At 32.9% G+C, this 27007-nt stretch overlaps 4 protein-coding genes across 4 annotated transcripts; 1 reads left to right on the forward strand and 3 right to left on the reverse strand.

Annotated features, from left to right (window-relative positions):
• Positions 1 to 3133: 3133 nt before the first annotated feature.
• On the forward strand, positions 3134 to 5698 carry LOC145599446 (protein IQ-DOMAIN 17-like). Its single transcript, XM_081655829.1, has 5 exons — positions 3134 to 3284; positions 3374 to 3646; positions 4272 to 4514; positions 4624 to 4761; positions 4959 to 5698. The coding sequence occupies exons 1-5, from the start codon at positions 3153 to 3155 to the stop codon at positions 5691 to 5693; spliced, it is 1521 nt and encodes a 506-aa protein (XP_081511955.1). The 5' UTR covers positions 3134 to 3152; the 3' UTR covers positions 5694 to 5698.
• A 1189-nt stretch (positions 5699 to 6887) lies between these two features.
• Positions 6888 to 9823, reverse strand: LOC145598847 (uncharacterized). Its single transcript, XM_081655242.1, has 4 exons — positions 9230 to 9823; positions 8907 to 9080; positions 8444 to 8798; positions 6888 to 7863 (listed from the first exon to the last, which is right to left on the reverse strand). The coding sequence occupies exons 1-4, from the start codon at positions 9507 to 9509 to the stop codon at positions 7323 to 7325; spliced, it is 1350 nt and encodes a 449-aa protein (XP_081511368.1). The 5' UTR covers positions 9510 to 9823; the 3' UTR covers positions 6888 to 7322.
• Positions 9824 to 16266: 6443 nt separating this feature from the next.
• Positions 16267 to 17826, reverse strand: LOC145598823 (uncharacterized). Its single transcript, XM_081655209.1, has one exon. It carries the CDS (start codon positions 17612 to 17614, stop codon positions 16559 to 16561), a length of 1056 nt encoding a protein of 351 aa, XP_081511335.1. The 5' UTR covers positions 17615 to 17826; the 3' UTR covers positions 16267 to 16558.
• Positions 17827 to 21538: 3712 nt separating this feature from the next.
• Positions 21539 to 25196, reverse strand: LOC145596574 (expansin-like B1). Its single transcript, XM_081652761.1, has 4 exons — positions 25076 to 25196; positions 23695 to 23801; positions 23279 to 23587; positions 21539 to 21874 (listed from the first exon to the last, which is right to left on the reverse strand). The coding sequence occupies exons 1-4, from the start codon at positions 25194 to 25196 to the stop codon at positions 21665 to 21667; spliced, it is 747 nt and encodes a 248-aa protein (XP_081508887.1). The 3' UTR covers positions 21539 to 21664.
• Positions 25197 to 27007: the final 1811 nt, after the last annotated feature.

Below are 27007 nucleotides of genomic sequence, written 5' to 3' on the forward strand. Positions count from 1 at the left end.
TTATAATGCGTATGTTTTAATTTTTATGTACTAAATGTTCATTTTTAGTATACTAAATGATCATTTTTAGTTACTAAATGTTCATTTTGTACTAAATGTTCACTTTTAAAGTACATCGTGTTCATTTTTTTCCAAAAATTATACACAAATATTAGCAACTTAATTAAAAAAATCAAAATCGTAATAAAAAAACAAATTTAAGATGCAGCAATTCGATAATTCATCACAAATTCATCAACCATAATGTTTGCAATATCGATTACAAATTAAACCTAATACTTACAAAATCAAATGAAATTCATCACAGATTCAACAGTTGAATTAATATTCAAATAATCAAATTCATCCCAAATTAAACCATTTTCTCGAAAAAAAAACCCAAATTCATCAATCTAATTGATATCCATCATAGCAAATTCATAGAAACTAACTTGCATTGATCTCTTTGGGAATAACAATCAAATTCATCTATTCAATTCACAAAATCAATGGAAGATAAAAATAGAAAAAACGGAGGAGAGAGAAAGTTTAATCAATGGAAAATAAAAATAGAAAAAAACAGGGAAGAGAAAAAGTTAATGAAAGTGATCGAAAGTATAGAATTCAAAGAAAAATTTGTTGAATATTGTTATATAAATAAAAAGTGAAGAGAAAATTTTTAAAAAGGGGAAAAAAATCAAAAAGAAAAGAAGAATTACAGGAAGAATAATAACTGGAAAAAAAAAAAAGAATGGGGTGTTGCACCTATTCTAGGTGCACAAACATGCACCTAAGAATATGCCCATTGACGTGAGTGTCAGCCCACAACTATCTACCACTTGTGACTTTTTAAAGTGTGTGCGGTACCTACCTACCAAATATAGTGAAACCAATACAATTTCAAGATTTCGGATTCAATTTTCATTAGAGGCACCTTAATGATTGGAGATTTTATTAGGCCAAAACCTCTTAAGGATCTAAGTGAGGTCCCTAAATTGCCCTTAGAAAGATACTCTCTTTTTCATTAGGCTAATCTTAGGTTAGTTGTATGTACTAACAATATACTAAGAAAATAAACTTTTAAATTTATAAAGGTAAATCACATTACTCCGATTTTTTTTTTTTTTTTTTTTTTTTTTTTTTTTTTTTTTTATCATCATCAAACTTATCCCTTGATGATCACCTTTTAAAATACAGTTGACATCAAAACATGTTAAAAATTACCTAAAACAGATTAAAATTTACCAAAAGTTAGATTAAATTAGTCATCCTAAAACAATACTTGATGCACCTAAAAGTTTTTGTATTTAACTTCAAAGGATAACTAAAAAGATAGATTACGTAATTGGTATAAACTTAACATATCATTTTTACTAGTAAATTTCAAAACTAATGATTGACAATATAAATAGCTATACATTAATCTTATAAGTTAATAGCTCGTTCGATCTCCCACTCCTCCTTCAATGCAAGACTTCTAATTATTCTTTTTCTAATAACAAAAATACAAGTAAGCAATAAAGTTAAACCAAGCATGCCAAAATTTGTGTTCAAAAGAACTGAAACCATGTCTAGGCAACAGACAACGGTCCAAACCACATGGTTACGCAAGCAGAAGCTGCTGATCGATCAAACACAATAATAATTTTTGATTTCAGAAACATTTATAATCTTATTTAAGCGTTCAGATCCCGCACTCTATATAAATCATCGATTGCATTAAACAACAAAAGTATCATTTAATGTAACAACTACGGACTATATACTATATACAATTATGAATACATGCATGTATATAATATGATTAGTATAAATAAATACTCAAAATTGTGACAGTTTGACCAGTCTAACGGCAAAAATTGGCAGAGAGGTCTCTGGTACCCAAAAACAAGTTCCCCATCAAAAGTTTACCACTACTATAGTAATGGCTTCAAAATGGCAGTCTTCGAGGTCTCTAAACTCTCAATATCATATCTTATAATAAAGAAATTTATATTATAAGATATGGTTTTTATGTGTAAAAATTGGGGTAGCAGCAATATTGATGAATTTGGGTAGTAAGTATCTTAAGTGAAAGTTGCACATCCCAATAGCAGATAAGCCAACCAACAACACTTAACTTCTCCCTCCTCTTCTTCTCTCGTCTTTCAGTTGTCTGTACTCTTCTCTTACCCACGTGATTGTCTTTATTTTCTTTTTACATTTCACATGGTTTTCTTTTGCATTTGTCTGCTTCCTTCAGTCCTCTTCTACTCTACTTAATACATGTACATGTACTCATGTACATGCACTCCCTCTTGTATCACTTTCTCCTATCTATCTCTTTTTGTTGGGTTAATGCTTGCATGTCCGACTCAAAATTATAAATTAACATTCAAAGTGTTGTATAATTGTATTGAAAGAGAAAAAAGTCAAAACAATGCAACTATTGTGAAATAGAGGGAGTAAATATATCATAGTATACTTAATGAGTAGTTTGAGTAATAGTGACATGTAGAATTCAAAACTTGACGAGTCAGAATTCTTGACTTATTGATGTATGAGTTACTAAGCTATTTCACTTTTATGTGATGGTTATCACGTGTTTGATTCTATTGCTCCTAATTCATAAAAAGTCGCTGAAACACTAATTTATCTGTTAACATATACATTACCAAATAATTCTCCAATAACCCAATGTATTATAAGGATTTGATTTTGACATGTGTAGGGACAAGATAGGTATTTCTCTAACAACATACGGAGTAGAAAAATATATCGATTCGAGGGAAAGAGGTGGTGATTGTGCATGGCATATAGTACTTCTCTCCCCCATATGCCATATCATCTCTATTCCCTAAGGACCCCTAAACACTAACGTTTCCCAATATGGGTTTATTTTAGTGGGCTTATGTGCCTCCTTATTTTCTCCTCCATCACTAACACTTATGTTCCCCAATATCAAGATACTCATATTTAAGATTCACTGACATGATGACTCGATGTTAAGAGTATAATACCATCATACACTCACATTACTTACTTACTACGGCGAGTATATATACATTCTAACTCTATTGTAGTCCTACACATATACATGTCTTTGTTAGTCTTATTATAGTAACATCAAATTATTTACCTCTCAAATATTGATACCTGGCTCAGTTAGCTGCATAAGTTTTTATGCAAGCTGAATGGGGAAGGCAGGCGGTACATCCTGGATTACCGCGGTGAAGAAGGTTTTCCGGTCTCCTACGAAAGCATCACCTAAGAAAAACTGCAAGAGAAAAGAAGAATGTGCAAGAGATGATGAAGAAGAAGAAAAGGTAGCATGTTTTTTGAATGTAGTTTTAATAAAAGTTTTCTGAAGTTCTCACCTGCTAATCTGCTGTAATTTTTGAATGTCTGTCCACAGAAAACAGAGAAAAGAAGATGGATTTTCAGGAAAAATTCTAGTCATAATCAACAATATGAGGCTAGTACGAGTAGCAAAGAAGTGCAAGCAGATACGATTTCAATCCATCAGCACAGACGCATAATAGCCGCGGCAGAAGCTAGTATAGCAGCAGCAAAATCAGCTGTGGCAAATACTAAAACTGCTGTTAGAGTTCAGAACATAATACCTGCATATTTGGCTAGAGAATACTATGCTGCTTTGATTATTCAGACAGTTTTTAGAGGCTACCTAGTAAGTAGCATACTCTCTATCTATTTTTCTTTTTTTTTTTTTTATCTTTTTGTCATCTTCGCGTACTGTTCGTTGTCAATATACATTGTGCCCCTGCATTTGTAGGACTACAAATCACAAATGTACAGATGCTTTCAGAAAGACAGAAACTAGTAATTCTTTACTTCAATTTAAGTATTGTTCATAAGGAAAATCCTGGATATTTAACCTTGCAATCAAGCCTGATTTAAAATCTTATATGAAGATACTTGTACTACGTAGTACTTTTCGAAAATGAATAGGATATGTTGTTTTTGCCTGATGTATACAAAACTCAAGTTATACTCATGGATAAGAACTAAGGAGTAATTTTTATTGATATGCTAGTGTTTTAGTTATATGCAGTTAATAATTATTATTTGTCAAAACTGATTTCAATTGAATACCGCAAATTTGTTATAATGCAAGTATCTGATTAATATTTGTAGTAGTCTAGTAGAAGTAGATGCCAACAGATATGAACAAGGTCATTTTTTTTAATTCCAATTATTATAATCAGTGGCCTCTAAAGCCATATCAGTGGATTGTGTGACTTGTGAGCATTGTTCAGTAATCAGTACCACTGATGCTAATTGCTTGTATGAAGGCAAGACGAGCTCTGCGAGCACTCAAGGGGATTGTGAAGCTGCAGGCATTAGTGAGAGGCCATAACATAAGAAAGCAAGCAAAGACGACATTGAAATGTATGCAAGCTCTGATTCGTGTGCAAGCTAAACTCTGTGATCAATCTTCACCAAAGGTTTCACATGGTCTAACCCGAAAGTCTATGTTTGCTGAAAGCAACAACTTGTGGGACAAATACAAAAACATCCGTCAAAGAAAACCAATGGTAAAACCCCTCCCCCGCTCTCTTTCTATGCATGCAAAGCTCGTGCCCTCTTTTCGACTTGTGACTAACTAGGCTGGAATTTCACACCTTTTTGCACCCTGATTTGCAGTCTGGAGATGAGAATAGCATTGAAGAGCAATTCAAAAGCCCTTTATACACAATAGAGGATATTGAAGCCATGTTTCAAAGTAAAAAGGAAGCATCTTTATGCCGCGAACAAGCCCTTGCCTTTGCATTATCTCAACAGGTTTGTCACTTTACATACATGCTTTGTTCTTTTCACCTTAAAGTTGTTTAAGGGCTCTCTACACAAGCTCGATTTACAACTAAAATAAGTTTAGACGTGTTCCATAACGGGGAGAAGAACAAAGTATTTTAACTTCCATTTGCATAATCTGTCATTGCTCTAATGATCACATGTTGATGTTTCTTATCTACATCAAGATACGAAGATTTGACAGGAAAGTATATCCGAAAGATGAGAAAGATCAGGAAAACAAGGACAATGAATGGCTCAGTCAGTGGCTGGATTCTAAAGAGTATAGTGAGAATCACATCAGACTAACAAAGCACAAAATAGAGGCAGTAAAGAATGTTGAAATGGAGTCATTACCACCTCATCTCAGCACACCAACAAGTTTTCAGAGATCACAGCAGCATAGAAGACACAGCCTGCATGTTGCCTCTCCAGCCTTACACACCACACGCCCTATGACCCCATCACTACGCGATACAAGGCAACAGCAGGTTCAATCAGCAAGTCCACGATGCAATAAAGGATATAAAAGCCATTCAGCAGCAAACACCCCTAGCTTACGTTTGAGTACGACAACACCAAACTACATGGCAGCCACAGAATCAGCAAGAGCCAGATCTCGAACACAGAGTACACCCAGACAGAGACATTCTACATCAGATAGAGAAGTTCGAGGGGGATCATCTTCAGTAAAGAAACGACTTTCGTTCCCTAATCCTGATCCACAGTATTCAGGGAACATCTACACTACTGATTATAGCTCCTTCAGCCAGAACTTAAGAAGTCCAAGTTTCAGAAGTGTTCAGGAAGGTATGTATAGTCGTATCGATAGAGCGACTACTTGTTCATCTTACACAGATATTACAGGAGGAGAAATTTCTCCAGCCTCAACAAGAAGCCATCTTAGAAGGTGGTTAAGTTAAAGGAATAGAGATGAATCAGGGAGTTAAGGGATCATATCTTAAATCTGACAGGTTGATTAATGTTGTTTACTAGGGAGTCGTCTAGGATTAAATCCAGTGTTTTATTATCATTGCTGTAGAAAATTAGTTCGAAATCTTACTCTAATTTAAATCCCTACTTCTGATTCTATATCTTTCCGTTTAAATACTACTCTATGTTAATAAAACTTAGCTTAGAAATAATCTCATCAAAAACCATTAACACACCATTCCAATGATGATCATTTCTTAATTCCAATACAACTTCAGGTGTAGCCTTAGAGTCCCACTCTTGCCGCGACTCTGTGTCAACTGATGAAGCATGTTGGCACGCGTACACTCTAGTTGTTATTATCTCTGCCAAATATTGAACAGGTTGTTCAAGACCAAATAGTCTCAAAGACAGACTTCCAATGACTACTGCATTTGGATTTTGTCTTATTCATAACTGATACTCTTTGGTTTATTGATATCTCTAACATATTGTACTCCTAAACAATCTAAAATTCGTAAGTTTTCGCAATTTTCCTAAACCTAATGAATAGGGCAAGATTCGAAAGAACGAGAGTCTCAATACATTACAAAAACATTAAACAAAGCCAAGGTGTTATGTTGAAAAAATTTACTCATATAACAAAACCTTTTCACAATTCATAAATGACTACAGTAGATAACCCTTGTAATGCATGCATATGCCTAAAAAAAACAGTTGAAATAGACTGCAATGGCATGCAGGCAAAGCTCCACCATCAAAATATAATCCTCTTACAAATAATGGTGAGAAAAGAAAGAGAACACCACTTATCAGATAGTGTACTCAAAGTAACTTCTAAATAATGTGTTGCTTGTACAATTAAAACAAAATGGGCGAAAGTAAAGGTATCGATTCAAGGCACTAGGTAGGGTCCGATCTAATGTACTTCATAATTTAGGTTTGAGTTATGCTAATTCATTGTGCCCTTTAAACCAAATTTTATTAGTCAATTTTAATCGAATTGGGTCAGACACATCTATAGTCTAGGTGAAACTGTGAAAGTATGCAAGTAAGCCAAGTTTTTTTTAGGTAAGCCAGCTGATAAATCAACCCTGTGAAGAACATGTGGTGGACTGGTAGTATAAAAACAAAATTCCAAATTTAAAAAATACATAGTCAATGAATGATGTGGTGAACAGTAAGGTCACGGCATAGACATATGTAACAGAAAGACAATTAGGCCAAAAATACTGAAAGTGACACATGATCTGCATTTCAGAATCTCCCACTGTCTAATAACCATCCTCCTAACATCTTCTCTGATCATGAAAAAGGTAAACAGGAGACAGAAAGTAAATTAAAAAAGAAAATAAAAAAAATGACAAAAATATAAACATCTTTTAAAAATACTTGAGCTACTTAAAAAGTGCATTTCTATCTTCTATTACCCAAAACTCTTACAAAAAAGAGTTGCCCCAACCTACAAAGAATTAACAGATTGTTGCTTCTTAGCTAGTGTGCTCAATTAGTGGAATGTGCAATAAAAAGCCAAACATTGCATGATAATCTTATGATATACCAATGTTAAGGTTGACACTGTTATTGTTACCACTAGCTAGGTTGCATGCCATTTTTGGCTATCCCAGGGTGGTGGTACTAGAGCTTGTGCTATGTCCATGAGGTGACACCATTTCATCCGAATGACTCGCCATTCTCCCATTTCCCGATCCGGATATCCCGAGACACAATGCTTCTGCCAATGGACCACCCGGGGCAGCTGGTGAACCAATCCACGAGTTCATCCAATTCAACGGCTGATGATGATGGGACGATGATGACACCCTATTTTCGGAATGGTCTTTGGTGTTGTCCTCAGAGTTATCATGATCATGGTCAACACCAGCTGACATTGACAATGTGAGGGGCAAAATGGAATTGAGCGGCGAGGATGGGGTAGGGCAGTTGTTAGTGTTGTCAATGGAATTCGAACCATCCTTGGGATCGCCGTGATCACCTAAAGACCAAGCATCGATAAACGGCCTAGGGAGAAGGCAGCTTTGGTTGTGATCTTCAACAATAGATGATGTTCTTGTTGTGTCACCCCCTCCTATTTGTTGTGGGTACAAACAAGCAGTAGTAGTTGGTGCAACTTCCTTCTTGGTGAACCAATCTGGATACCTAATTTAAAAAGTCATGATTTTGTTTTAACCAAAAGGGAAAGTTTAGAGTCAAACACTCAAAAGAAATCCCTACTTAAACCCCCTCCACAAATATGAAAAAAATATCCTCCCCCACCTTCACCACCAAACATCATTTACTTGTGAAAAAACAAAATCCTCTTACTCTTACACCCCACCACATAAATAACACACTCCAAAGTAGTAATATTTACTCCACTCCTTAATAATTCCCATTTCCCAATATATAATCCAAATGAATAGAGTTGATAGACCTATTTTATTACTCCCATTTCACCTCAAATACCCGTGTGTGTCTAACCCGTGAATGTAAGACTAAGACACAATACAGTATTACAAATAGTCAAATCAAACACTTGGACATGTAACCGTATCTAACATGTGTAGTCCAGTATGAGTAAAAATATAGATGATGACCATTAATTACATGAACTATACTAATCTAACATCATACAATCAACAACAATAAGAAATGAAATCCAGAAAGTTCAATAAAACAGGATAAATGAACCAAATAAAAAAAAAAACATTAAAAACAGAGAAAAAAAAATTAATTATACCTTGGAAAAGAGTTGAATTGATTAGGAGAAGGCAAGTCAAAGGAGTGAGAAGAGGGTTTAGGGATTGAAAAAGGGGTAAAGATAATAGGGCTACAAGAAGAAACAGAAGGTGTAGTAGTAACAGGAAGTGATACTGCTGCTGATGTTGTTGTTGTTGATGATTCCACAGGCTTTCTTGAACGAGAAGGACGGCCTTTGTGAGAATGTCTTTCACAATACTTTTGTTCAGGTGCTACATCTCTTGAACACCTCCATTTCTTCCCATCTGTTCTTCTACACCTCCATGGCTCTGGATCTCCTCCTCCGCCTCGCCCCATCCCCGCGTATCGCATTTCCACCCCTGATTTCCTTCCTACTGCATCACCCAACGTAAACATAAAGTGTGAGTAGAAAATGTCTAATCGTTGCAAATAATTTAAAACGGAGGTAGTAAGTGAAATTAATTGATTAATTAATTAATTACCAGAGGGTGATGATGTTGTAGTGATTGTAGAAGTTGAAATAGAAGGGTATTTGGACACAGGAATGAGGAGTTCAGGAGGTACAGGCATAGCAGCCATCATATATTTATATATGATTGTTTGTCTCTCTAATTCTTGTCTTTGTATTGCTGTAAATGTCACTCTTCCTCCATCTCCTGCACAACAAAAACAACAGGAAAAAAAAAAAAAATAAATACACCCATAATTTATTATTAATATATACAATCCTCCTGAAATAAATCAGCATCGCCCGATTTCTCAGGGCGATGTTTGAAATTAACAAATTACGTAAAAAAATTGTTACCAAATCGTGATACCGAAGAAAACCCGGAAATTGTAGGACTAGGACTCCTGTTATCTTCAGTATGAATGTGAGTTTGCCGTGTTTGAAGCCACGGAACAACACAGTGTTGTTGCTGTTGCTGCTGATGATGTTGCTGTTGTCTCTGTTCTTGTTGCGACTGCTGTTGCTGTTGGTGCCATGGAATTTTTAAGCCTAACCCAACATCACAATAGTCTAAATTAACATCACCTTTGTCGAATTCCCAATTTCCATACACACTAGTTCGATTCCCACTTGCCATTTTGTAAAAGAATCAGAAATCCAGAAGAAATTCAGAGTATTTCTGATGTTAAAATTCCAAGTAAATTGAGTTTGTTGTTATATTGGAGAGAAAAGGGGTGGAAGAAGAAGCGGTGGCCGCCAAAGTAAGCAACTAAGATTTGTTTGTTTATTTGGATTAAGCTAAATTGCATAATAATATAATATTACAAGTAAAATGGTGTTTTTTTTTTTTTTTTTTTTTTTTTTATTTTAAAGTAGAAGTAGAATTTAGGGGGGTTTGAAGATGAAGGTGGTATGTGTTAATGCTTCCTAAGGTTCCAACATTGGTGTTAGTAAGTGGAGTGACTGAGCGAGTGGTGTGGAAACAGACAAAATTAGTAAACGATACACTGCGTGAAGGAGAGAGAGAAACGAAGTGAGTAAGAGTGTGTGTTTGTGTTTGAGAGCAGAGAGGTTTAGTAGTCAAGTGTCATTGTCCTCACTACACCTCGCTTTGAGGATAAATTCAAATTTTATTTTATTTTATATTTTTTTTTTGGGAAATAATTAAATTTTGAAAATAAATGTACGTAGACGTACTCAAATGTGTCATTTTTGAGTTTAAGCTTTGGAGTTGGACTTGTTGAACACATTCTCAAATTTGAAGTTTTGGAGTTGGACTTGTTGAACACATTCTCAATTTCGAAATTGAGGTTGGGGTTGGATACATTCACCAATAAATTTGTTACTCCTATGAATATTATGATTAGAGTTAGTTTAGTCGAATATGTATTATCGGTTGTTCATTTTAGACTTTTAGTTGTGGGTTGATTTAATTACTTTGTTTAATCATGTGATGTTTTATTTAAACTTTTTTTTTTTTTTGACAAGAAGATTAAAGATTTCATTTATGAAATAGCCAAACGGCACTTACAATCAATTTTTGAGAAATTTAAAATTCCAACAAAAATATATAAAACCCTAAAAATAACATCGCACAATCGATTGATAATAGCCTTAACAAAAAACTTCATCCGAAGCAATACAATCTGTGAGTTCGTTCTAATTCGGCATAAGATCTGCAGATGCATAATTATTAGGATGAATAATATACTTCCGTGGTCTTCTAAACTCCGGTAGAAATTGCGAAACCTTCGATCTTCATTCTTCAATAAAACAAGTAATAAAAACCTCTATCATGAACACCATCTTAAGGATGGTATCTTTTTATTGAAAGCAATTAAAGAGAAATTGGGGCTTTCCACCGGTAAAAACCAGTAGAAGCCCCTACAAAATTCACAAATTAAAATCAAGAATGAAGGAGATGAAGAGAAGTAGGGAAGGATTGAAGAAAAAACAAAGAAAAAATCATAGCAAAAGAGGCTAGGAAAAAACCCTCCCAAGGAAAAACCCTAGAGGAAACAATCTCTCTCTAAAAACTAGAGAGAGAAAAAAAGAACCTCGAAAGTTTTATTTAAACTAAACCATTATATGGTTTGTTTTATTTCCTAAAAGATTTTGAATAATATGCCTTCAATGCTCAATAATGCATATGGGCATTTGGAGTGATATGTTGAAATCTGTCATAATTGATTTCAATCATATAATTTAAAATTAATAATGTCTAGTATTAATGTATGAAGTATTCTTTTGTACTTGAATAAATATCTCACTTTATGAATCTGTTCTCTATATAAATTTCATTAGCAATCTTTTAATAAAAGTACTTTTAAGTAATCACTCCTAAATAAACGGATTAAAAATTTCTTCAAACCTCATTAGTTTAAATTAATCCTCCTTATCCATGCTCGAATCAATTTGTAATTTTGTATAACCTATACTACACGTACTTTGAATAGGAAAAAACATACGTAGGACGAAGTAATAAATGATTATTTCAATCTTTGTTTGGAGGGAAGCTATTTTGTTAGATGGAGTCAAAAATTGGCACCTCTTGAAGTAGTAGTCGTCCTTGTTCACGGCTTAGGTAATTAAATTACGTCGTTGGTTAAAAGTCGAAAGGGCCAAACCTCACCGTTTAAGATAGATGTCCTTAAGTTATACCTCATCTTCTCTATACTCTCTCTATGAATATAGCCGCTTAATCTCATTGGATGTTTGCATTTACCAAGCAATTCACATCACTTTCCTACTTTTTGCCTCTCTCTTATCTCCTCATTTACTTCCTATTAACACTTTTATTTATGCTCTCTTGATATTTTTCACCTCAAGACAAACCCCTTTATTTTTCTTTGTTTTTTTCCTCTCGACAATATTATTACTACTCTTTGGTTGTTTCTAACGTGACTTCTTACTCCCTTCTATGTTCTATACTTCTATGTACGTTAGTTATTTTAGGGTCTGTTTAGATTTACTGAATAGAGCTGAATTGAATTAAACTGAACTAATTGAAGTTAAATAGAACTGAACTAAATTGAATAAAGTTGAACTGAATTGAATTAAACTGAACTGAATAGAGTTGAAATGAATATTCTATGAGAGAAGGAAATTAAAACCTGAACTGATCGAACTGAACTGATTGAAGCTGAACTGAACTGAAGTGAATTGATTGGAGCTGAATTGAAATTAAATTGAAGAAAACATGTCCTTAGTACCACTTTTATTAGTTGCATAGAGACAGAGTTGATAATCATAATACTTCTTTTTTTTTTTTTTTTGTTTTGCACTAGTCACGCACCCAAATGCTTTATTTTGACCGTTATAATATATTACGTACAATTTAGGAAAAATATCATCATCATGTAAGATCTTGTGAGATTTAGTTAATTGTATTTTATCAAATTATTAACTTTATATTATTATTAATCAGATAATTATATATGTTGACATCTTCAATTATGTATTGGTACACGTGATATAATGTACTAGACATACGGTCTGAAAATCAGAGGAGATATGAGGTAATTAGTGTTTAGCCCGCATAGGCTTAGGAGTTAGGACAACTAATGTCAATTAAAAGCAATTGGCTATCTATCTATGAACCTATGGTATCCTTTGTCAAGGGAATTTATGATTATGTTCATCTAAAGTCTAAACTAAGGTGGTATTTCAACAAAAATGCCACTAATGTATATATTTGAAGACATAATTATACATTTTCTCAACTAATTGAATGCCATGTAATGTTTTAGAAAGGAATTTCATTAGCACCCATAATGATGCAATAAATAAAAGTTATCAGGTGATAATAGGCAATGCAGAATCATGTGCTTAAGAAAGCCTAAACAAAATTCATTTAGAAATCTTAAGATTTATATATTTGCAACATTTAATGTTTTTTTTTCCCTTTGTTAATTTTAGCGCAATTAACAAATGGTTGAATGATGGGTCTTAGCACTATTAAGCATACCCTGATTTAATGCCTGCAAGTATATAAATATATAATATGGTACAACTCACATGTAATATCATACTCCGTATTATTGTTAAGCTAAAGCCTCCGTTATTCATATTTATTTTAACATTAGCTAATACAAGTATTGACATATACTCTATCAATTTTGTAATAATCAAATGTATCAGTTTCATGTCAAGTCGGACTCTTATTGTGAGTAGTGACACAATACATATGTATTGAGTAGTCGTAGTAAAATAACAAGACCAGGCCATGAGTCGAGGGTGAATCATGGTGCCATGCAAGTAATGGGCTTGTATCCGGCCACGTAGGCAGGTGAGCAAGCATGAATTATGCCACGTGGAGGAGATGCTAGCATGGAAGGTCAAATATTACTCGTATGAGGCTGACTTTGAATATATATTAATATTAGGTGGAGTAAAACTGTAAAGCATTGAAATTCTGACAAAAAGACAGTAATAAAGACTAGGGTTGAAAAGCATAGTCTAAAAATAACCCTACTAAGTCACATCTATCATCTCTGTTAAATATTGACTAACGGTCACCGTCTCAATGTATCGTCAGTCATCGCCTCTGCCACCACTTGAGTTACGCCGTTAAGTAAAGTTGCTACTGTCTAACCACCTAGGCATTAGACATTTAGACATTAGGCAGTAGCTTAGCATACTACGGAAGTACGGAGTAGCATTATTGATCTAGCTTTACTCTTTTGGACATCACTTTGATTTATAGGTCTTGTGCCTGCCGTAAATTAAAAAATCCCTAGTTTATCTTTCATTAATAATCTAACATTTCTTATTAAGAGAGTTAGGAATAGTTTTAAAAGAATTAATGGTATGTACTATAAATACTGACAATAATAAGGGTTCGGTGTAATTTTATAAAATAGAGCCTTAAATAATTATTTTATAGATATGCTTATGATATTTATTAACAAATACGAAGTATATTTTTCTAATTACCCTATTCAAATTTTAATAAAATTAATTATTAAAGGCTTACTGTGGAATTATATTGGCCCATTTGATAGATGACTATAAATGATGATAATGAAAATAAATTTATAAGAAAATCAATGGTTATTTCATCATTCCCATGGTAATGTTTGTTCACTACCCGAAATTGTACACTTCTTTTACACCCTATATTGATTTTCATTTCCATCTAATATCACTTTTCAAGTGATAATGGATGGTAATAATAAAACACAAAGAAAATGGGGTGATGTTGCATCATCAAGGGGATTACAATGCTAACTTCCTTCCTAATTTACAATTAAAATTCATTCTCATTGCCTCCATTTATAAATGGCTACCAAACAGGCTGTATATGTGGTATGCTCGCAATAATTTATTATGCGATTATAGTAACTCTTCTTTATTCTAAAAATGATTTGTGCAGTTTATTTGGAGAGGCAATAATACATCATAATAATTATATCGATTATTTTTATGTTCACTTGGCTAAATTTGAAATGCGCCGAAGATTTACGTTGGGGGAAGAAGTGAAATTGATGGCTATTGAGGGAATTTTGGCTATTGTGTTTAGGAGCAAGGGCTAAATTTAGCAAAGAGCGCCAAGTATTTTGACAACTAACCAATTTTCTAACTTGTATTGAGAGTTGAAACCTTAAAGAGTAAGAGAATATGTATCAATGCATGTATTCTTTCTTTACCAAACACGTTGCGGAGATAGAGGGGATATTCAATTTCCACCATCTACACATGCTCGGGACAAAGATACTTCTTTGTCCTGTCTTGAGCATTGATTAGTGTATCTTTAAGTTGAATCCTTCTCCTTATCACTAGAGTCATATAAAAAAAGTGTCATTGTCACGTTTTAATCCTTATTTTTTTTTTTTCAATGTATTATGTATTGATCAAAGTTTGTCTCTAAAAAGTATGTACTACGTATAAGTTAGTCGGTACAAGATGAGAAATGTGGACACAAAAATGGAATCCCAAATATGAATATATACAAGGGCTATTATTCCTTTCCCATTTTATTACTTTGTATGTTATTATTATTATTATTTTCTCTCAGAAAAAATTGTTATTATTATTATTACAACAATAAAATAAAGTTTGTGACTTATTAGTGTCTCATAGGAATCTACATACTGACATACAAAATAACGTAAGATACGTTATTTGGTGTTTCAAGACACATTGCAGCATGTGCCCAATAAAGCCATAATAAGGGTCTCTGTTGAATACGTATCACATATAAGTCGATAAGTTTTATACTTTTTTTTTTTTTAATAGAAGTCGATAATCTATATTATGAAATGGAAGTAGCACTTTTTTCAACATCATATTATATTGTGTATGCATTAAAATTTTAACAGTCCCTCCGCTTCATAACTTTGTATACATTTGTGTATCTTTTGTTTTTATAGTTTCTAAAACTAAAAATTTGCATTATCAATTTTACAAAATACTTGTATACTGTATACTCATCATTGTAAAAACGAATGAATACTACGAGTAATAGACTATGAAGTAACAAAATATAAGTGTCCTCATCCTTCTCATGGGCTAGTTAGTTGGATCATAGTTCTTTGGCCCATTTTGTTGCTGACCCAACTATCACAAGTTCACAACTCCGACCCACACATGTGCCCACCTGGATGTTTCATTCTTTATGTGTAAATTGAGCAACACAAACTCGTAGGATTTTAAAATAATTTTTCATCAAAATTTAATTTGATACATACCAATTTAATATTTATTCAAAAAACATCATTTTTCGTTTAATAAAAAGGCAAATCTACTTTCTTTTTTTATTTTTTTTTATTTTTATTTTTTAAATTTTTTTTTTGGGGGGTTGTGGTGACAGCCAAATACGGAGTATACCCTTAGAAGAAAGATTGTCTTTATGTAATTGGTTTCCTATGATAAAAAGGTTCATTGTCTTGTCCTAAATTGATATTTGTCATACAATGGTTTACTAAATTCGAGCTAAATTGTGTTTATAGTATAAGAAAAGTCTATCTACAAGTTTAAGGGGTGTGATGTCTACACCTCAAAAATTAATTTTGCAACTTTTCCTCGTAAGTAGAGCACCAAATTACTAAGGAGTGTCAAAACTCGGCTCTTTGTCAATCAAGGAACCACATCTTCAAGTTTGACACGTTACACCTCTCTATGAGTTTATTTTTGCTAAACAAAGCTTATTTGTATACTAAAGTTAACTTAATTTGTCAAGCTTATTTGATAAATCAAGATGAACTAAACTATTGTAACTTGGTGGGTCGATTGTTGTATTTATATGTATCGGAATTCGAAAATCGAAAGTGTGCAAACAAAGAGAGAGAGGCACAGAGCATGAAATACACCAGGCTAAAATGTGCCACATGCCAAATAGAGTCAATCATATGAACATTATACTAAATCTTGAAACCCTCACTATTTGGATCAAATAACATCACTTACCGACACTTTGAAGCAACCTACTTTTCAGATAAATTTGTCAATACTTGATCCAGGTACAACCACAAATCTCTGAAATTCAACTCTAAAATAAAAAGAGGGACACAATCAACTTACCATATTATTATTATATACACCATCACTTACTTCCATACAAAATTTTATAATTAAACAAAATACAACTCTAATTCATCATTAAAAAAAAGAAAAAAGAAAAAAGAAAAAAAAAAAAAAGGTAACCCTTAAACTCATATTTCATCTTCAACCCCAAAAATTCTCAATTTAACTGAGGATTAAATTTTGATCATTGTGTGAAGAATATGGAATTGAACACTTATGCTTGAACAATACTCTAAGTTGTGCTTTCTGACACTCCACCTTATTACTGAAACCACCCAAATCTCTCAACTGCTTATTGCAATAATAATTAGCATTATTTGTACCATTGTAATTAGCATTACACCCATTGTTTTTCGCCTTAATCGCCCTTTGAAACTCCACAAACCCTTTAATCCCTTGCTTAATATGCGGATTCTCAGTCTCCGGCGACGACAACAAAGACGACACTGCTGCCTTCCTTTGTACATTACCCTCATTCTTGCGACACCCATTTTGCTCGAAAGACGACCCCATTTCCTTTGAAAGTATAACAGAGTCCGTCGAACTTTGCTTGATTTGCTGTTGTTGCTGCAGTAAAAAACTGTTGAGAAACTCCTGATGGTAAAAGAGCTGTGCATCAGCAAGTTTCATCTGAACTCTTTCCTCCCTTAAAACTTCCGCCATTCTCAACATTTTTCTCTCGTCTTCCATTTCCGCCTTCATCTTCTGCATCTCTTCCTTCAGCCTCGCAATCTCTTTCATTAGATCATCACAAACTGCACACATTTTGTTTCTCTGAGATTGATCAATAAGCTCTTTCGAGAGCTTCTTGTTCAAATTCTGCATTCGCTTTCTGAGCGTTCTTTCCATCTCTATTTCCGCCTTCAATTCCGCAATCTGGGTTTTAGAATTGCTCATTTTGAGATCTGAGTGATGCAGGAACTTTGCTGAAGCACTGTATTTGCGCTGAAGTTGCTTGGGTTTAAGTTTAAAGGGACTAATATTGCTATCATTATTAATAATATCAGTATTATTATTACTAGTAAAATTGGTAATAATGGGATTAGTGGGAATAAAAAAGGGATTTTGGTAAAGTTTCCAGCTAATTGGACAGGTAGATTTGAAGATGATGGAATTTTGTTGCTCTTGATTATCAGACATGATCTGATGATTATGATTTCTGGGGAAATCAGCATCAAGATCATCTAGGTTGGCACTCGTGCTATGCATCATCGCCATCAATATATCATTTGATTTTATAATTTTAAATCGAGTATTAAATTTTGTTGTTTTTGGAAGGGAGAAAAATGTTTTGTGGTTGGGTATTTATTTTATGTGAAAGAGGGAACTTTTTTTTTTTTGCATTTATGTGGAAATGTATTGTATTGACAAACAAGGAAGCAAGGCATGAAGTAGTTCTGTACAAGTAGGGACATGAATTAATTGTGAACAGCAAGGAATTTAAGGAAGGTGGGTGATTGAATTTTTTTTTTTTTTTTTAATTTTTTTTTTAATTTTAATTTTTTTTTTTTTTTTTTAAAAAAAATACAGTAACATTATTGAAAAGAAGAAAGGTAGAGAAAATAAGGTCACATCTCACATGGTAGTGTATTGATATCTCCTTTTCTTCATAATAAACAAGGTGGACAAAAGAAAGAGAGGCCACCGCTATTTGATTATTCTCTTTCATTACTTGCACCTATGATTCCACAATCTAATTTACTTTTGGCAAATGATAAGCGATTAAGACTCATTAGAGTAGTATAATTTTTTTTTTTTTTTTTGAAAGATTAGAGTAGAATAATTGGAAAGAGGCTTCTTCTAAGTTTTAATTTTGAATATTAATATTTTAAATTATTTATTACTATTTTAGAGTAATTATATAAAAAAAAAAATTATATTAAGATAAATCCAGAATACTACCGTACATAAATAAATATGGATTACTAAATTTACTTACTAAAAAACTTATATCAACATTTTAATTTGATGGACTCTAAGATAGAAAAGTAAGTTTTCCTTAACTATCACATAATCTCTCACTTTAAAACCACAAGTATTTATTAGTACTCTGATTTTTTGTCAAGTTAGTTTTTTGAGCTTTCCATTCTCAATTAAACACTTTTATTAGTCAATCGTTTCTTTTTACTACTCCGTACCTCAAACCTCCCTTGACCAAAGAGGGCAAAGACCCCAGTAGTTGAGTAGTTCAAACTATTTAGTTCTTTTAACAAGTACTTCATTGACGATCTAATTTTACTAAAAGATAATTCGAGAATATTAATGAAGTCACTTGTGCATTAACAAATTAAATACGAGTAAAAAACTCTCAATTTTGCAATTTCTTTGACAAAGATTAGTTAAATATATTCCTTAATCCTTATCCAATATAACTTAGGTTTGACTGATTCACTAAAACATTTTCATAATAGTGTTTGAAGTAATAAAGTTTTATGGAGCCAAATCAGATGGCCGAAAGTATTAATGTTATGCTGTAAAACCATATTATTCGCATGATTGTGAATTGTGATTAGGTTCCACTTAGGCGAAATTGTGGGAAATAATAATGTCTTAATAGTCTTATCGGTGACATAGCATGCCATGTAATATCATATCAAAGTCAAGACTTTGGATTTCTTTGAGGTTGGATTCTTTGAGGTTGGACCATATACAGTGTGCAGTTATGCAGACATGCACTTGTTGACAAACAGGGTTCAACATCAAAGTCTCATTAATATGCCTCATAATCCTAACTATAATGTTTGATAAACTGAAGCCTAAAGCTAAGGCCAGGTTATATATATTTTGCAATTGATGCTTAACTTCATTTTATCTTATTACAATTTATATAAACCAAAAAATTAAGTTGATGCATGGTTAAAACCTTTAATTGGTTTATATACTGTTTCTAGAAACAAAAATTCGAGCGTATGTCCAATGCTTATATTTTTAAACCCATCGTTATTGCAATTTGCAAATATGTTAGCTGTTTGACCAAGTGTATCTATATGGACATCACACATTAGTAAGAGTGTAAGACAATAGGATTGAAACCATGTAAGACTCAATGTGAGAGGACAATCCATGTGCGTGAGTATAATTAAGGTACCGCAAAAACATTTAAACATGTTCAGTTTTTCAGCTAACGTTGTTTTCTTTGTATTCATTTGCATAAGATCGGATTGGCAAATAATTGCAATGCATTATGACTATAAACCAATACAAAGTTTGATTAAGGAAATGAATTTGGTACCAATCTTTCATGGTATAAGACAAAGTTTTAGATGTCAAGTACTTTTCACAATATAGTGGTTATTTGTAAACTCCATCTCGTAGATCGAACACATATCAACAACTTCCTAGTAATCTAGTATATGTATGAATTATGAAACCAGTCTTCTCTTCACGATCAGAGACGGATCTAGAAAAGGGTCATGAGTGACATGTGTCCCACCATTTTTCAAAAAATATATTGCATTCAAAATAAAATAATGAAACATGTATTGAACTTGGTTAACAATGACCCAGTGATCCGTTTAATCCTAGACCCACCTCTGTCTCAACTGATTTACACTTTTTATTTTATTAAGAGTTTCATTGTTCTTACGAAAAGAATTTCCCATTTTCTAATCTTTTTAAAGGAAAGTTGATTGTTCTCAATCTCAATTTTCAATCGAATACCATGAGTTCATCATCCTCCCTACTCTCCTTCTTATGAAGAAAAGTGGTCCCAACCAATAAAAATGGGCACATAAACTTCAAATAGACGCTGCCATTTTCCTTTCCTGCTATTTTAGAGTTCTACACCCAATTAATGTAGGCTATATCATACTACTTGTATAAAAAAAATAATAAAAACATGAGAAAAATGATTCTGTAACGTGTATTGGTATGTGTTGAATTGCTAATTAATACTCCTTGTCCGTACTATAACGCACTCAAATATGGCACCCTTTTAGGGATTTTAGTCTTTCATGTATTAATTGGTTGAAATAAAAATACACCAACTCTCAACTCTCAAGTCTCAACTAATCAATCAATCCTTCAAGTAAAATATTGAAACTAGAATCATCTTGGTTGAATCACCTATACTCCAACTTCAAATTCAATTGATGCAATTCATTTACCTTTAAAATGGAATCACTAATAATATTGGCTTATTGCCTCTCTTCCTGCTATAACAATAATACTATTAACAAAAATTTCATCACTATTTGCCAACCCATCTACTTTTCAATCAAAAATTAATACTTCTTCCATTTTTTTTAAAGTTGACTTTTGACATTATTCACTATTTAATCTTAGGGAAGTGATTTCCGCACAACTTTATTTGATAACCGTACACCCTAAAATTCAATTGAGGAGAGCAGTATTTTGGTGTAGTACTTATGATGATACTAGAAATTCATTACCCTTTCTTGATCTTATTTGTTTTCTTTAATTCATACCAAAAATATGCACTAAGGATTTTCAACAGTCAAAGCTTGGTGTGCAGTGAGCAGGGGGCATAATGGGACCAAATTCGAAAGGCCTACCATATTCCTGGCCAAGGTGACATACAGGGTGTCCCTCAATTGGCACAAATTACCACTTCAATGCTAATCCCCCTTCCCTAAATCCATACAATGGTTAATCACTATTTGACTAGAATTAGAGAATAATGATTACTATTTGATCTTTCGATCCTATAATACTGCTATTGCACATTTTCACAAGGCCTTAAAAATTTTCCTAGCTTTAACACAAAGATATCTTAAAAGATGGTTATTGGTTAATTAAGTTGACAGAATCAGAGAATAGAGATAAACCAAGAAAAGTGATCAGAATTCTACACGATTCACCTTAAATTGAACGTGGTCGTTTCTAACGCTTGGCCATGCGTCATAAATATGATTTAGTAATGGTGCACATCCCTCTATTGCAAATTAGAGGTTAAAACACAATCTACTAGGGTATAAAGTTGTAGCCCTTGTATGCATTTGTCTTTGATATAAAATTTTAAAACTTTGAGTTTTTTGTTTTGAAAACTAGCAACAAAAAAGTCAAAGTTTTGATTAAGTTTGTTTGCAATTATACAGATTATAAACGTATTAATTCACTAAAAACCCAATATATGGATTCATTATTAAAGCATAATAAATTTATAATACTAGTACTAATCAACACAATTTTAATTCAAGTGCACTGTCCATAATCTGATTGAATCACTAGTTTATGAGGTAAGTAAAGAAATTAAAGTGGTGATGACTGACGACCAATAAAAAAAAAAAAAAGGGCTAATAGTAACAATTAGAGTTTAATGGCAATCTGAAAATCAGCTCCTTTCTGCAAATTATTAGCAGGAATAAGATTAGGTGATTCCACCCACGTGGCAGCATTAGTGTTGCTAGCTTGAACAAAGTATCGAAGTCTGTAACCAACATTAACTCTTGGTGGATTTTCCAGGTCCCAAACTGCTCCAAATGGCTTTCTCATGGACTTCCATTCTTGGCTTTCCTCCTGCATTTTCATGTTTTTTTTTTTCAAATAGTGAGAAGCCAATTGAGCCCAATAAACAAAGTACTTGTAAAAGTGTGTGGCAGTGTACCAAAAATTGGGGCCCAAAACTAATAACCTTAGTGTCATTAGTGATTTTAGTGTCATGTAAACCTGGCAATCCTGACCCGATCAATGACCTAACCCGTGATCTGAAAGTAGACCCAACACCATTGACCCGCAAATGACCCGAACTAACCCGACCCAACCTGAAATGGAGTTAACCTGAACTTGACTCGATGTCCAAAATGACCCGGCCCGAAACCTGAACTTGACCCGACCCGATTTAAACCCGAATCGACCCAACCTGAATTGACCTGACCGAAGTAACCCGATTCCTAAAGTGAATATGGTGAAATAGTGAAATACTTATTTTTTCCTAAGTAAATAAGTAATAGGTACTCATGATTTTAATTTATTTTTTCAACTATTTTGTTAAGTGAATTTATTTAGGTGACCCAACCGGAATTAACCCAATCCGAATTGACTCGACCTGAAATTGACCCGAAAATTGGTCCTTAAAATTGATCCAACCCGAACTGACCTAACCAGAACTTAAACCAAAGTGATGACCCGAAATTCAAATTGACCCTATCAGACCCAAACTCGACCCGAATATTTACTGACCTGAAATTGACCCGACCCGAATGACCAATTTGCTAGGTCTAACTGTACTGTCATGTAACAAGCGCTGATCACTTGTGCGAGGTCTGAATCCCCAAGGCTTGATTCAGACCTTATCAACACATGACATTAATCGGAATAAAATAACCATGTAATTCTATACAGTATAACTATATCCAATGTTTTTTGCATCTTCATACAAAAAATTAACATAATATTGTCCAACACTATTAAAAGTGATTCATATAATACGAGTACTATGTATCACCTCACGTGTGACATGAAATATTATTAGTTACGGTTTATAGTTAGTGTGATCTCATAGTTTACTCCTTTAACTTGATAGTCAAAGTATATTTGTACTTAGAGCCTGTTCTCATTGACTAAACTCAGATGAACTGAACTGAACTTATTAGAGTTGAACTGAACTGAAATGAATATTTTATAATAGAAGGAAATTAGAAGCTGAACTGAACTGAAATTAAACGTATGAGCACAAACCCTTAATTATATGTACAGTCAAGTTCATATATAGTTGTATTTTTATTGCTAAGTCATGTACTCGTACTATTTATTGCATCAATAGCTTTCTCTTATACTTTAAAAGCTTTCAATATTTCTTTTTCTCATAACTCTATCATGACATGCCCCTCCACACATGTTGTGCGAGTGTGGGTTAATTTGAGAGCTAACATTTACTATGATACCGAGTGTAGGATAGATAAAAGGGAGGAAGAAACAAACCTGCAAAACTTGAAGACCAACAATGTCATAGAGAGTAGGATTATAGGTGATAATAACGGCCAAGTAGTTAGGGTATCTGGTGGCTTCATGTATGTTAACAATGAGGTTTGAACCACCGAAGGTACAAGGGACTCGATGGTAATCGATGTTAACAACGCCGTATGAGAGCAGCTCGGCTTCTAACCCGGGCTGGGCCATCTTAGCGTAGGTCTTGGCCGGAAATAGGAAATCGGTCCTATCGCCCATCCCAAAATCTGTTGCCACCACCACCACCCCATCTTGTGTGCATTCTCCTGTCTTGCACTTTACCTAGTAATTATTAAATCCGGATACTAGTGATCAATTATATACATTAAAAAAACCGTACAAAAGCAGTCAACTACACAAACATTATTATTATGAATCGGAGGGAGTACCTGGTAGCAAGCACCACATCCAATGCCGTTTTTGTAAGGTCTGTCCACACCAGCTACATAACCATTATTAGCAGTTCTCCCATATTCTCCATATCCGCATGCTCCATCTGATTGATACAATAAAGTCCACAATATTAATTATGTTATCAGCCACTCACGTAGTCAATCTAATCATATCATAGTTAGGTATACAATTATCAAATGAACAGTTAAACTCACTTAAGCATAAAGTTTAATTTATATTTACTAAAGAAAAGAAATTTAATGTTTTAATTAATCCTACTAAATCATTAGTTTGAAGATTAGTAAGTAATTGATATGGACTTCAAAGAGTACGTGATAAGTTAGATTAGCCTATAGAAGATCTTTTAAGAATTGATAATATGATAAACAACAGTATAGCCCTAAGGGCTACCAGCTACGTATAATACTACCTCCGTTAATTGTTATTTGCAACTTTGGGGTATTATTTGTGAGATATAAAATATTCGAAAGTTGCAGATAACAATTAACGGAGGTAGTATAAAAAGTTAATATATATATATATATATATATATATATATATATATATATATATATATATATATATATATATATATATATATATATAAGATAGAACATTAATTATGTCAGGTCTATCCTTCTTCCTTCCGTGGTTTAATTTTATGAAGATTTGCAAATATATATTACTATTCAAAACATGTATTTTTTTTTGAGGGAATTCAGAACATGTATTTAATAATGTTTATATGTAACCATAAAGCTACCTATGTAATACGTAGTAAGTTAATTACCCTTTAATGTAGCATACATTGAAATAGTTAGTCACTATGTAATAATTTTCTTTCCTCACATATGTACATAAGCAAATAAGCATAACTATAGTAGAGGTAGAATATAATAATATAATATGGTTATTGTTTATTTTTGTATAAAGGTGGTAAAGTTACGGAAAACTACTTAAAATTAAGCATACCATCATTTTCACAAAAATACGTAAATGACCGACAAATAGTTTTTTTTTCCGTACTCGAAAAAAAAAAAAGCTTTATTAAGGTCCTAAACTGTGCAAAAAATGTACATCACTTTAATATACTTCCTCCGTTTTTATTTAGCTGCAACACACTCCTTCAACACGCATTTCAAGGAAGATATTAGACTAGGTAAACGGAAAAATTAATTTACAAAATTTTACCACCTACAAGAAAAAAGGGATAAGTTGCTACGTTTAAAATTTCATAGCTTAATTCATTTGTTTACCTAGTTTAATTACCTCCTCGAAAAGCGTAATAAAAGGTGTGTTGCAAGTATAAAAAACAGAGAAAGTACCATTTAAGGCACCATGCATGCTACTAAAACATAGAGAAGCAAGAAGGCATACTTGGATTCGCTTGACCAAAATAGGTTGCTCTAGAGTGGATATCTTGACCATAGCCAACTACAAATAAAAACATCATTATCAAAGGAAGTATGATAGTTTTGTAATTAAGGCTAAACCCCATTTTTTCCAAGGATTATTAGAAATGGAAAACACAACAAGCTAAGAATGCAAAAAGCTAATATAAAAAGATAGTTGTAGAAATGGTGAGAAATGAAGGTAGAAACCCTAGTATTTATATAGCACATAATTTTTAATAGAAACAATAAAATAAAATAAAATTTTAATTTTTAAAAAATGAAATTTCTAAGAATTTGCTTTCCACTAGTGTGACAGCGACAGTAGAGTTCTTTAGAGATTATGTACAATTTAACAATGAACAAATCGCTAATTAAATAAGTCTTCATTAAAAGTACCTTACTAAGTGTAATTTAATGTATTACTTTTAAGTGCACATAGGTTTATCAATATAGTTAAAGAAAATGCTAAGATAGTGCTAGACTCCTACATTAATTAATTAAACAAGTACAACACTTATTTTTTTTTCAAACACTCAAGTATTCAATTTTGTCACAACTGAGTTAGGAGCTTAGGACACCATGTGAATATAAAATCTCTAGATATTTTCTTGACAAATAATAGTATTCAAATTTGGTTATTATGGTATTAGAGCCTAGGTTGAGTTTAGTTTTGATCTATGCCAGTCTTATAGATAACTCACATGTGAAAGGTTCTAAGGGGAGTGTTGAACCCATAAATTAACAAATCTATATGTGAGTAAAGGTGTTGTCCTACATTGAAAGAGTATAAAAAGCGTTGGAAAATGTACCCCACATTGAAGAAACATGAAAGTTGTATTCACTTTATAAAACTAAAGTACTATTCCCCGCTATGTTATATGGTTTAAAAAATAGAACCTCCTTATACTTGTGAACTTATCTCGAATTCTAGATCTCTTAATTACGGGTGTGACACATCCTCGTATTTAATACGTAGTACAAAACACACAAAGTGTGGGGGTTTATAATCTCACGAAGAAGCCATACCATGTTGCATTCAATCCTGATTTCTAAGAATTCTAACCACGCCACCTAGTCAAGTCAAATTTGGGTTAGGTACAAATCCTTCTTGGATAGCTATGTGGAAATTAAAACTAACCATATTTCTGTATAGACTATAGAGGTAATCATGTAGAATAACACTAAATAAAAATAAAAATAACATGACCTACATAAATATCTTAATTGTGTAATCATCATCCTTACGCATTTGTGATTAATTCGACCTTTAAAAATTTACTTGAAAATCTTGTTACCCAATAGAACATAAAATTTGCGAAACCTTGTTTTTCCTGAATTCCTTCTACTTAGAATACTACTATAAGTTATTTGATATAATAGCCTAATAGGCATGTTATATCAAATTTACCGTGTTCGACTACATACAATTCTTGGACATGTGCATGATGTTTAATTTAGGGGACTATAGCTTGTATCTGGTTATCAGGTTATGTACATGTTATAGTCTTACAGAATTAAGGACTTATACTCTATTTGTTAGAGCGTAATTGTGATGTTGATAGTGTAATTTGTAAATGTGACAACTTGATTTACACAAAGGCAATCTGCATGGCTGAATGTGCAAATATGTAATTAACCATCTGATTTGAATCTTAACTTCTTAAGATAATAGACAATCTATAGGATAATGGAAAATAAAAATTATCGCCATTTTCATCAACACGAAGTGGAAGAAAATAAAGACGATTCAAAGCTGCCCTCCTTTTCTAGAACCAGCAAAAATTCCAATCCATGAGGCGACTTTAATTGACTTCTAGAATCTCAACAGCAACAGATTATGTATCTGCAACATGTTATAACCATCAACACAATTCCTACAACATACAGTGCCATTACTCTTACAAAACCAATCTAA

The sequence above is a fragment of the Chenopodium album genome, chromosome 20 (genome assembly GCF_948465745.1).
Source record: "Chenopodium album chromosome 20, dcCheAlbu1.1, whole genome shotgun sequence".
Taxonomy (NCBI): Eukaryota; Viridiplantae; Streptophyta; class Magnoliopsida; order Caryophyllales; family Amaranthaceae; genus Chenopodium; species Chenopodium album.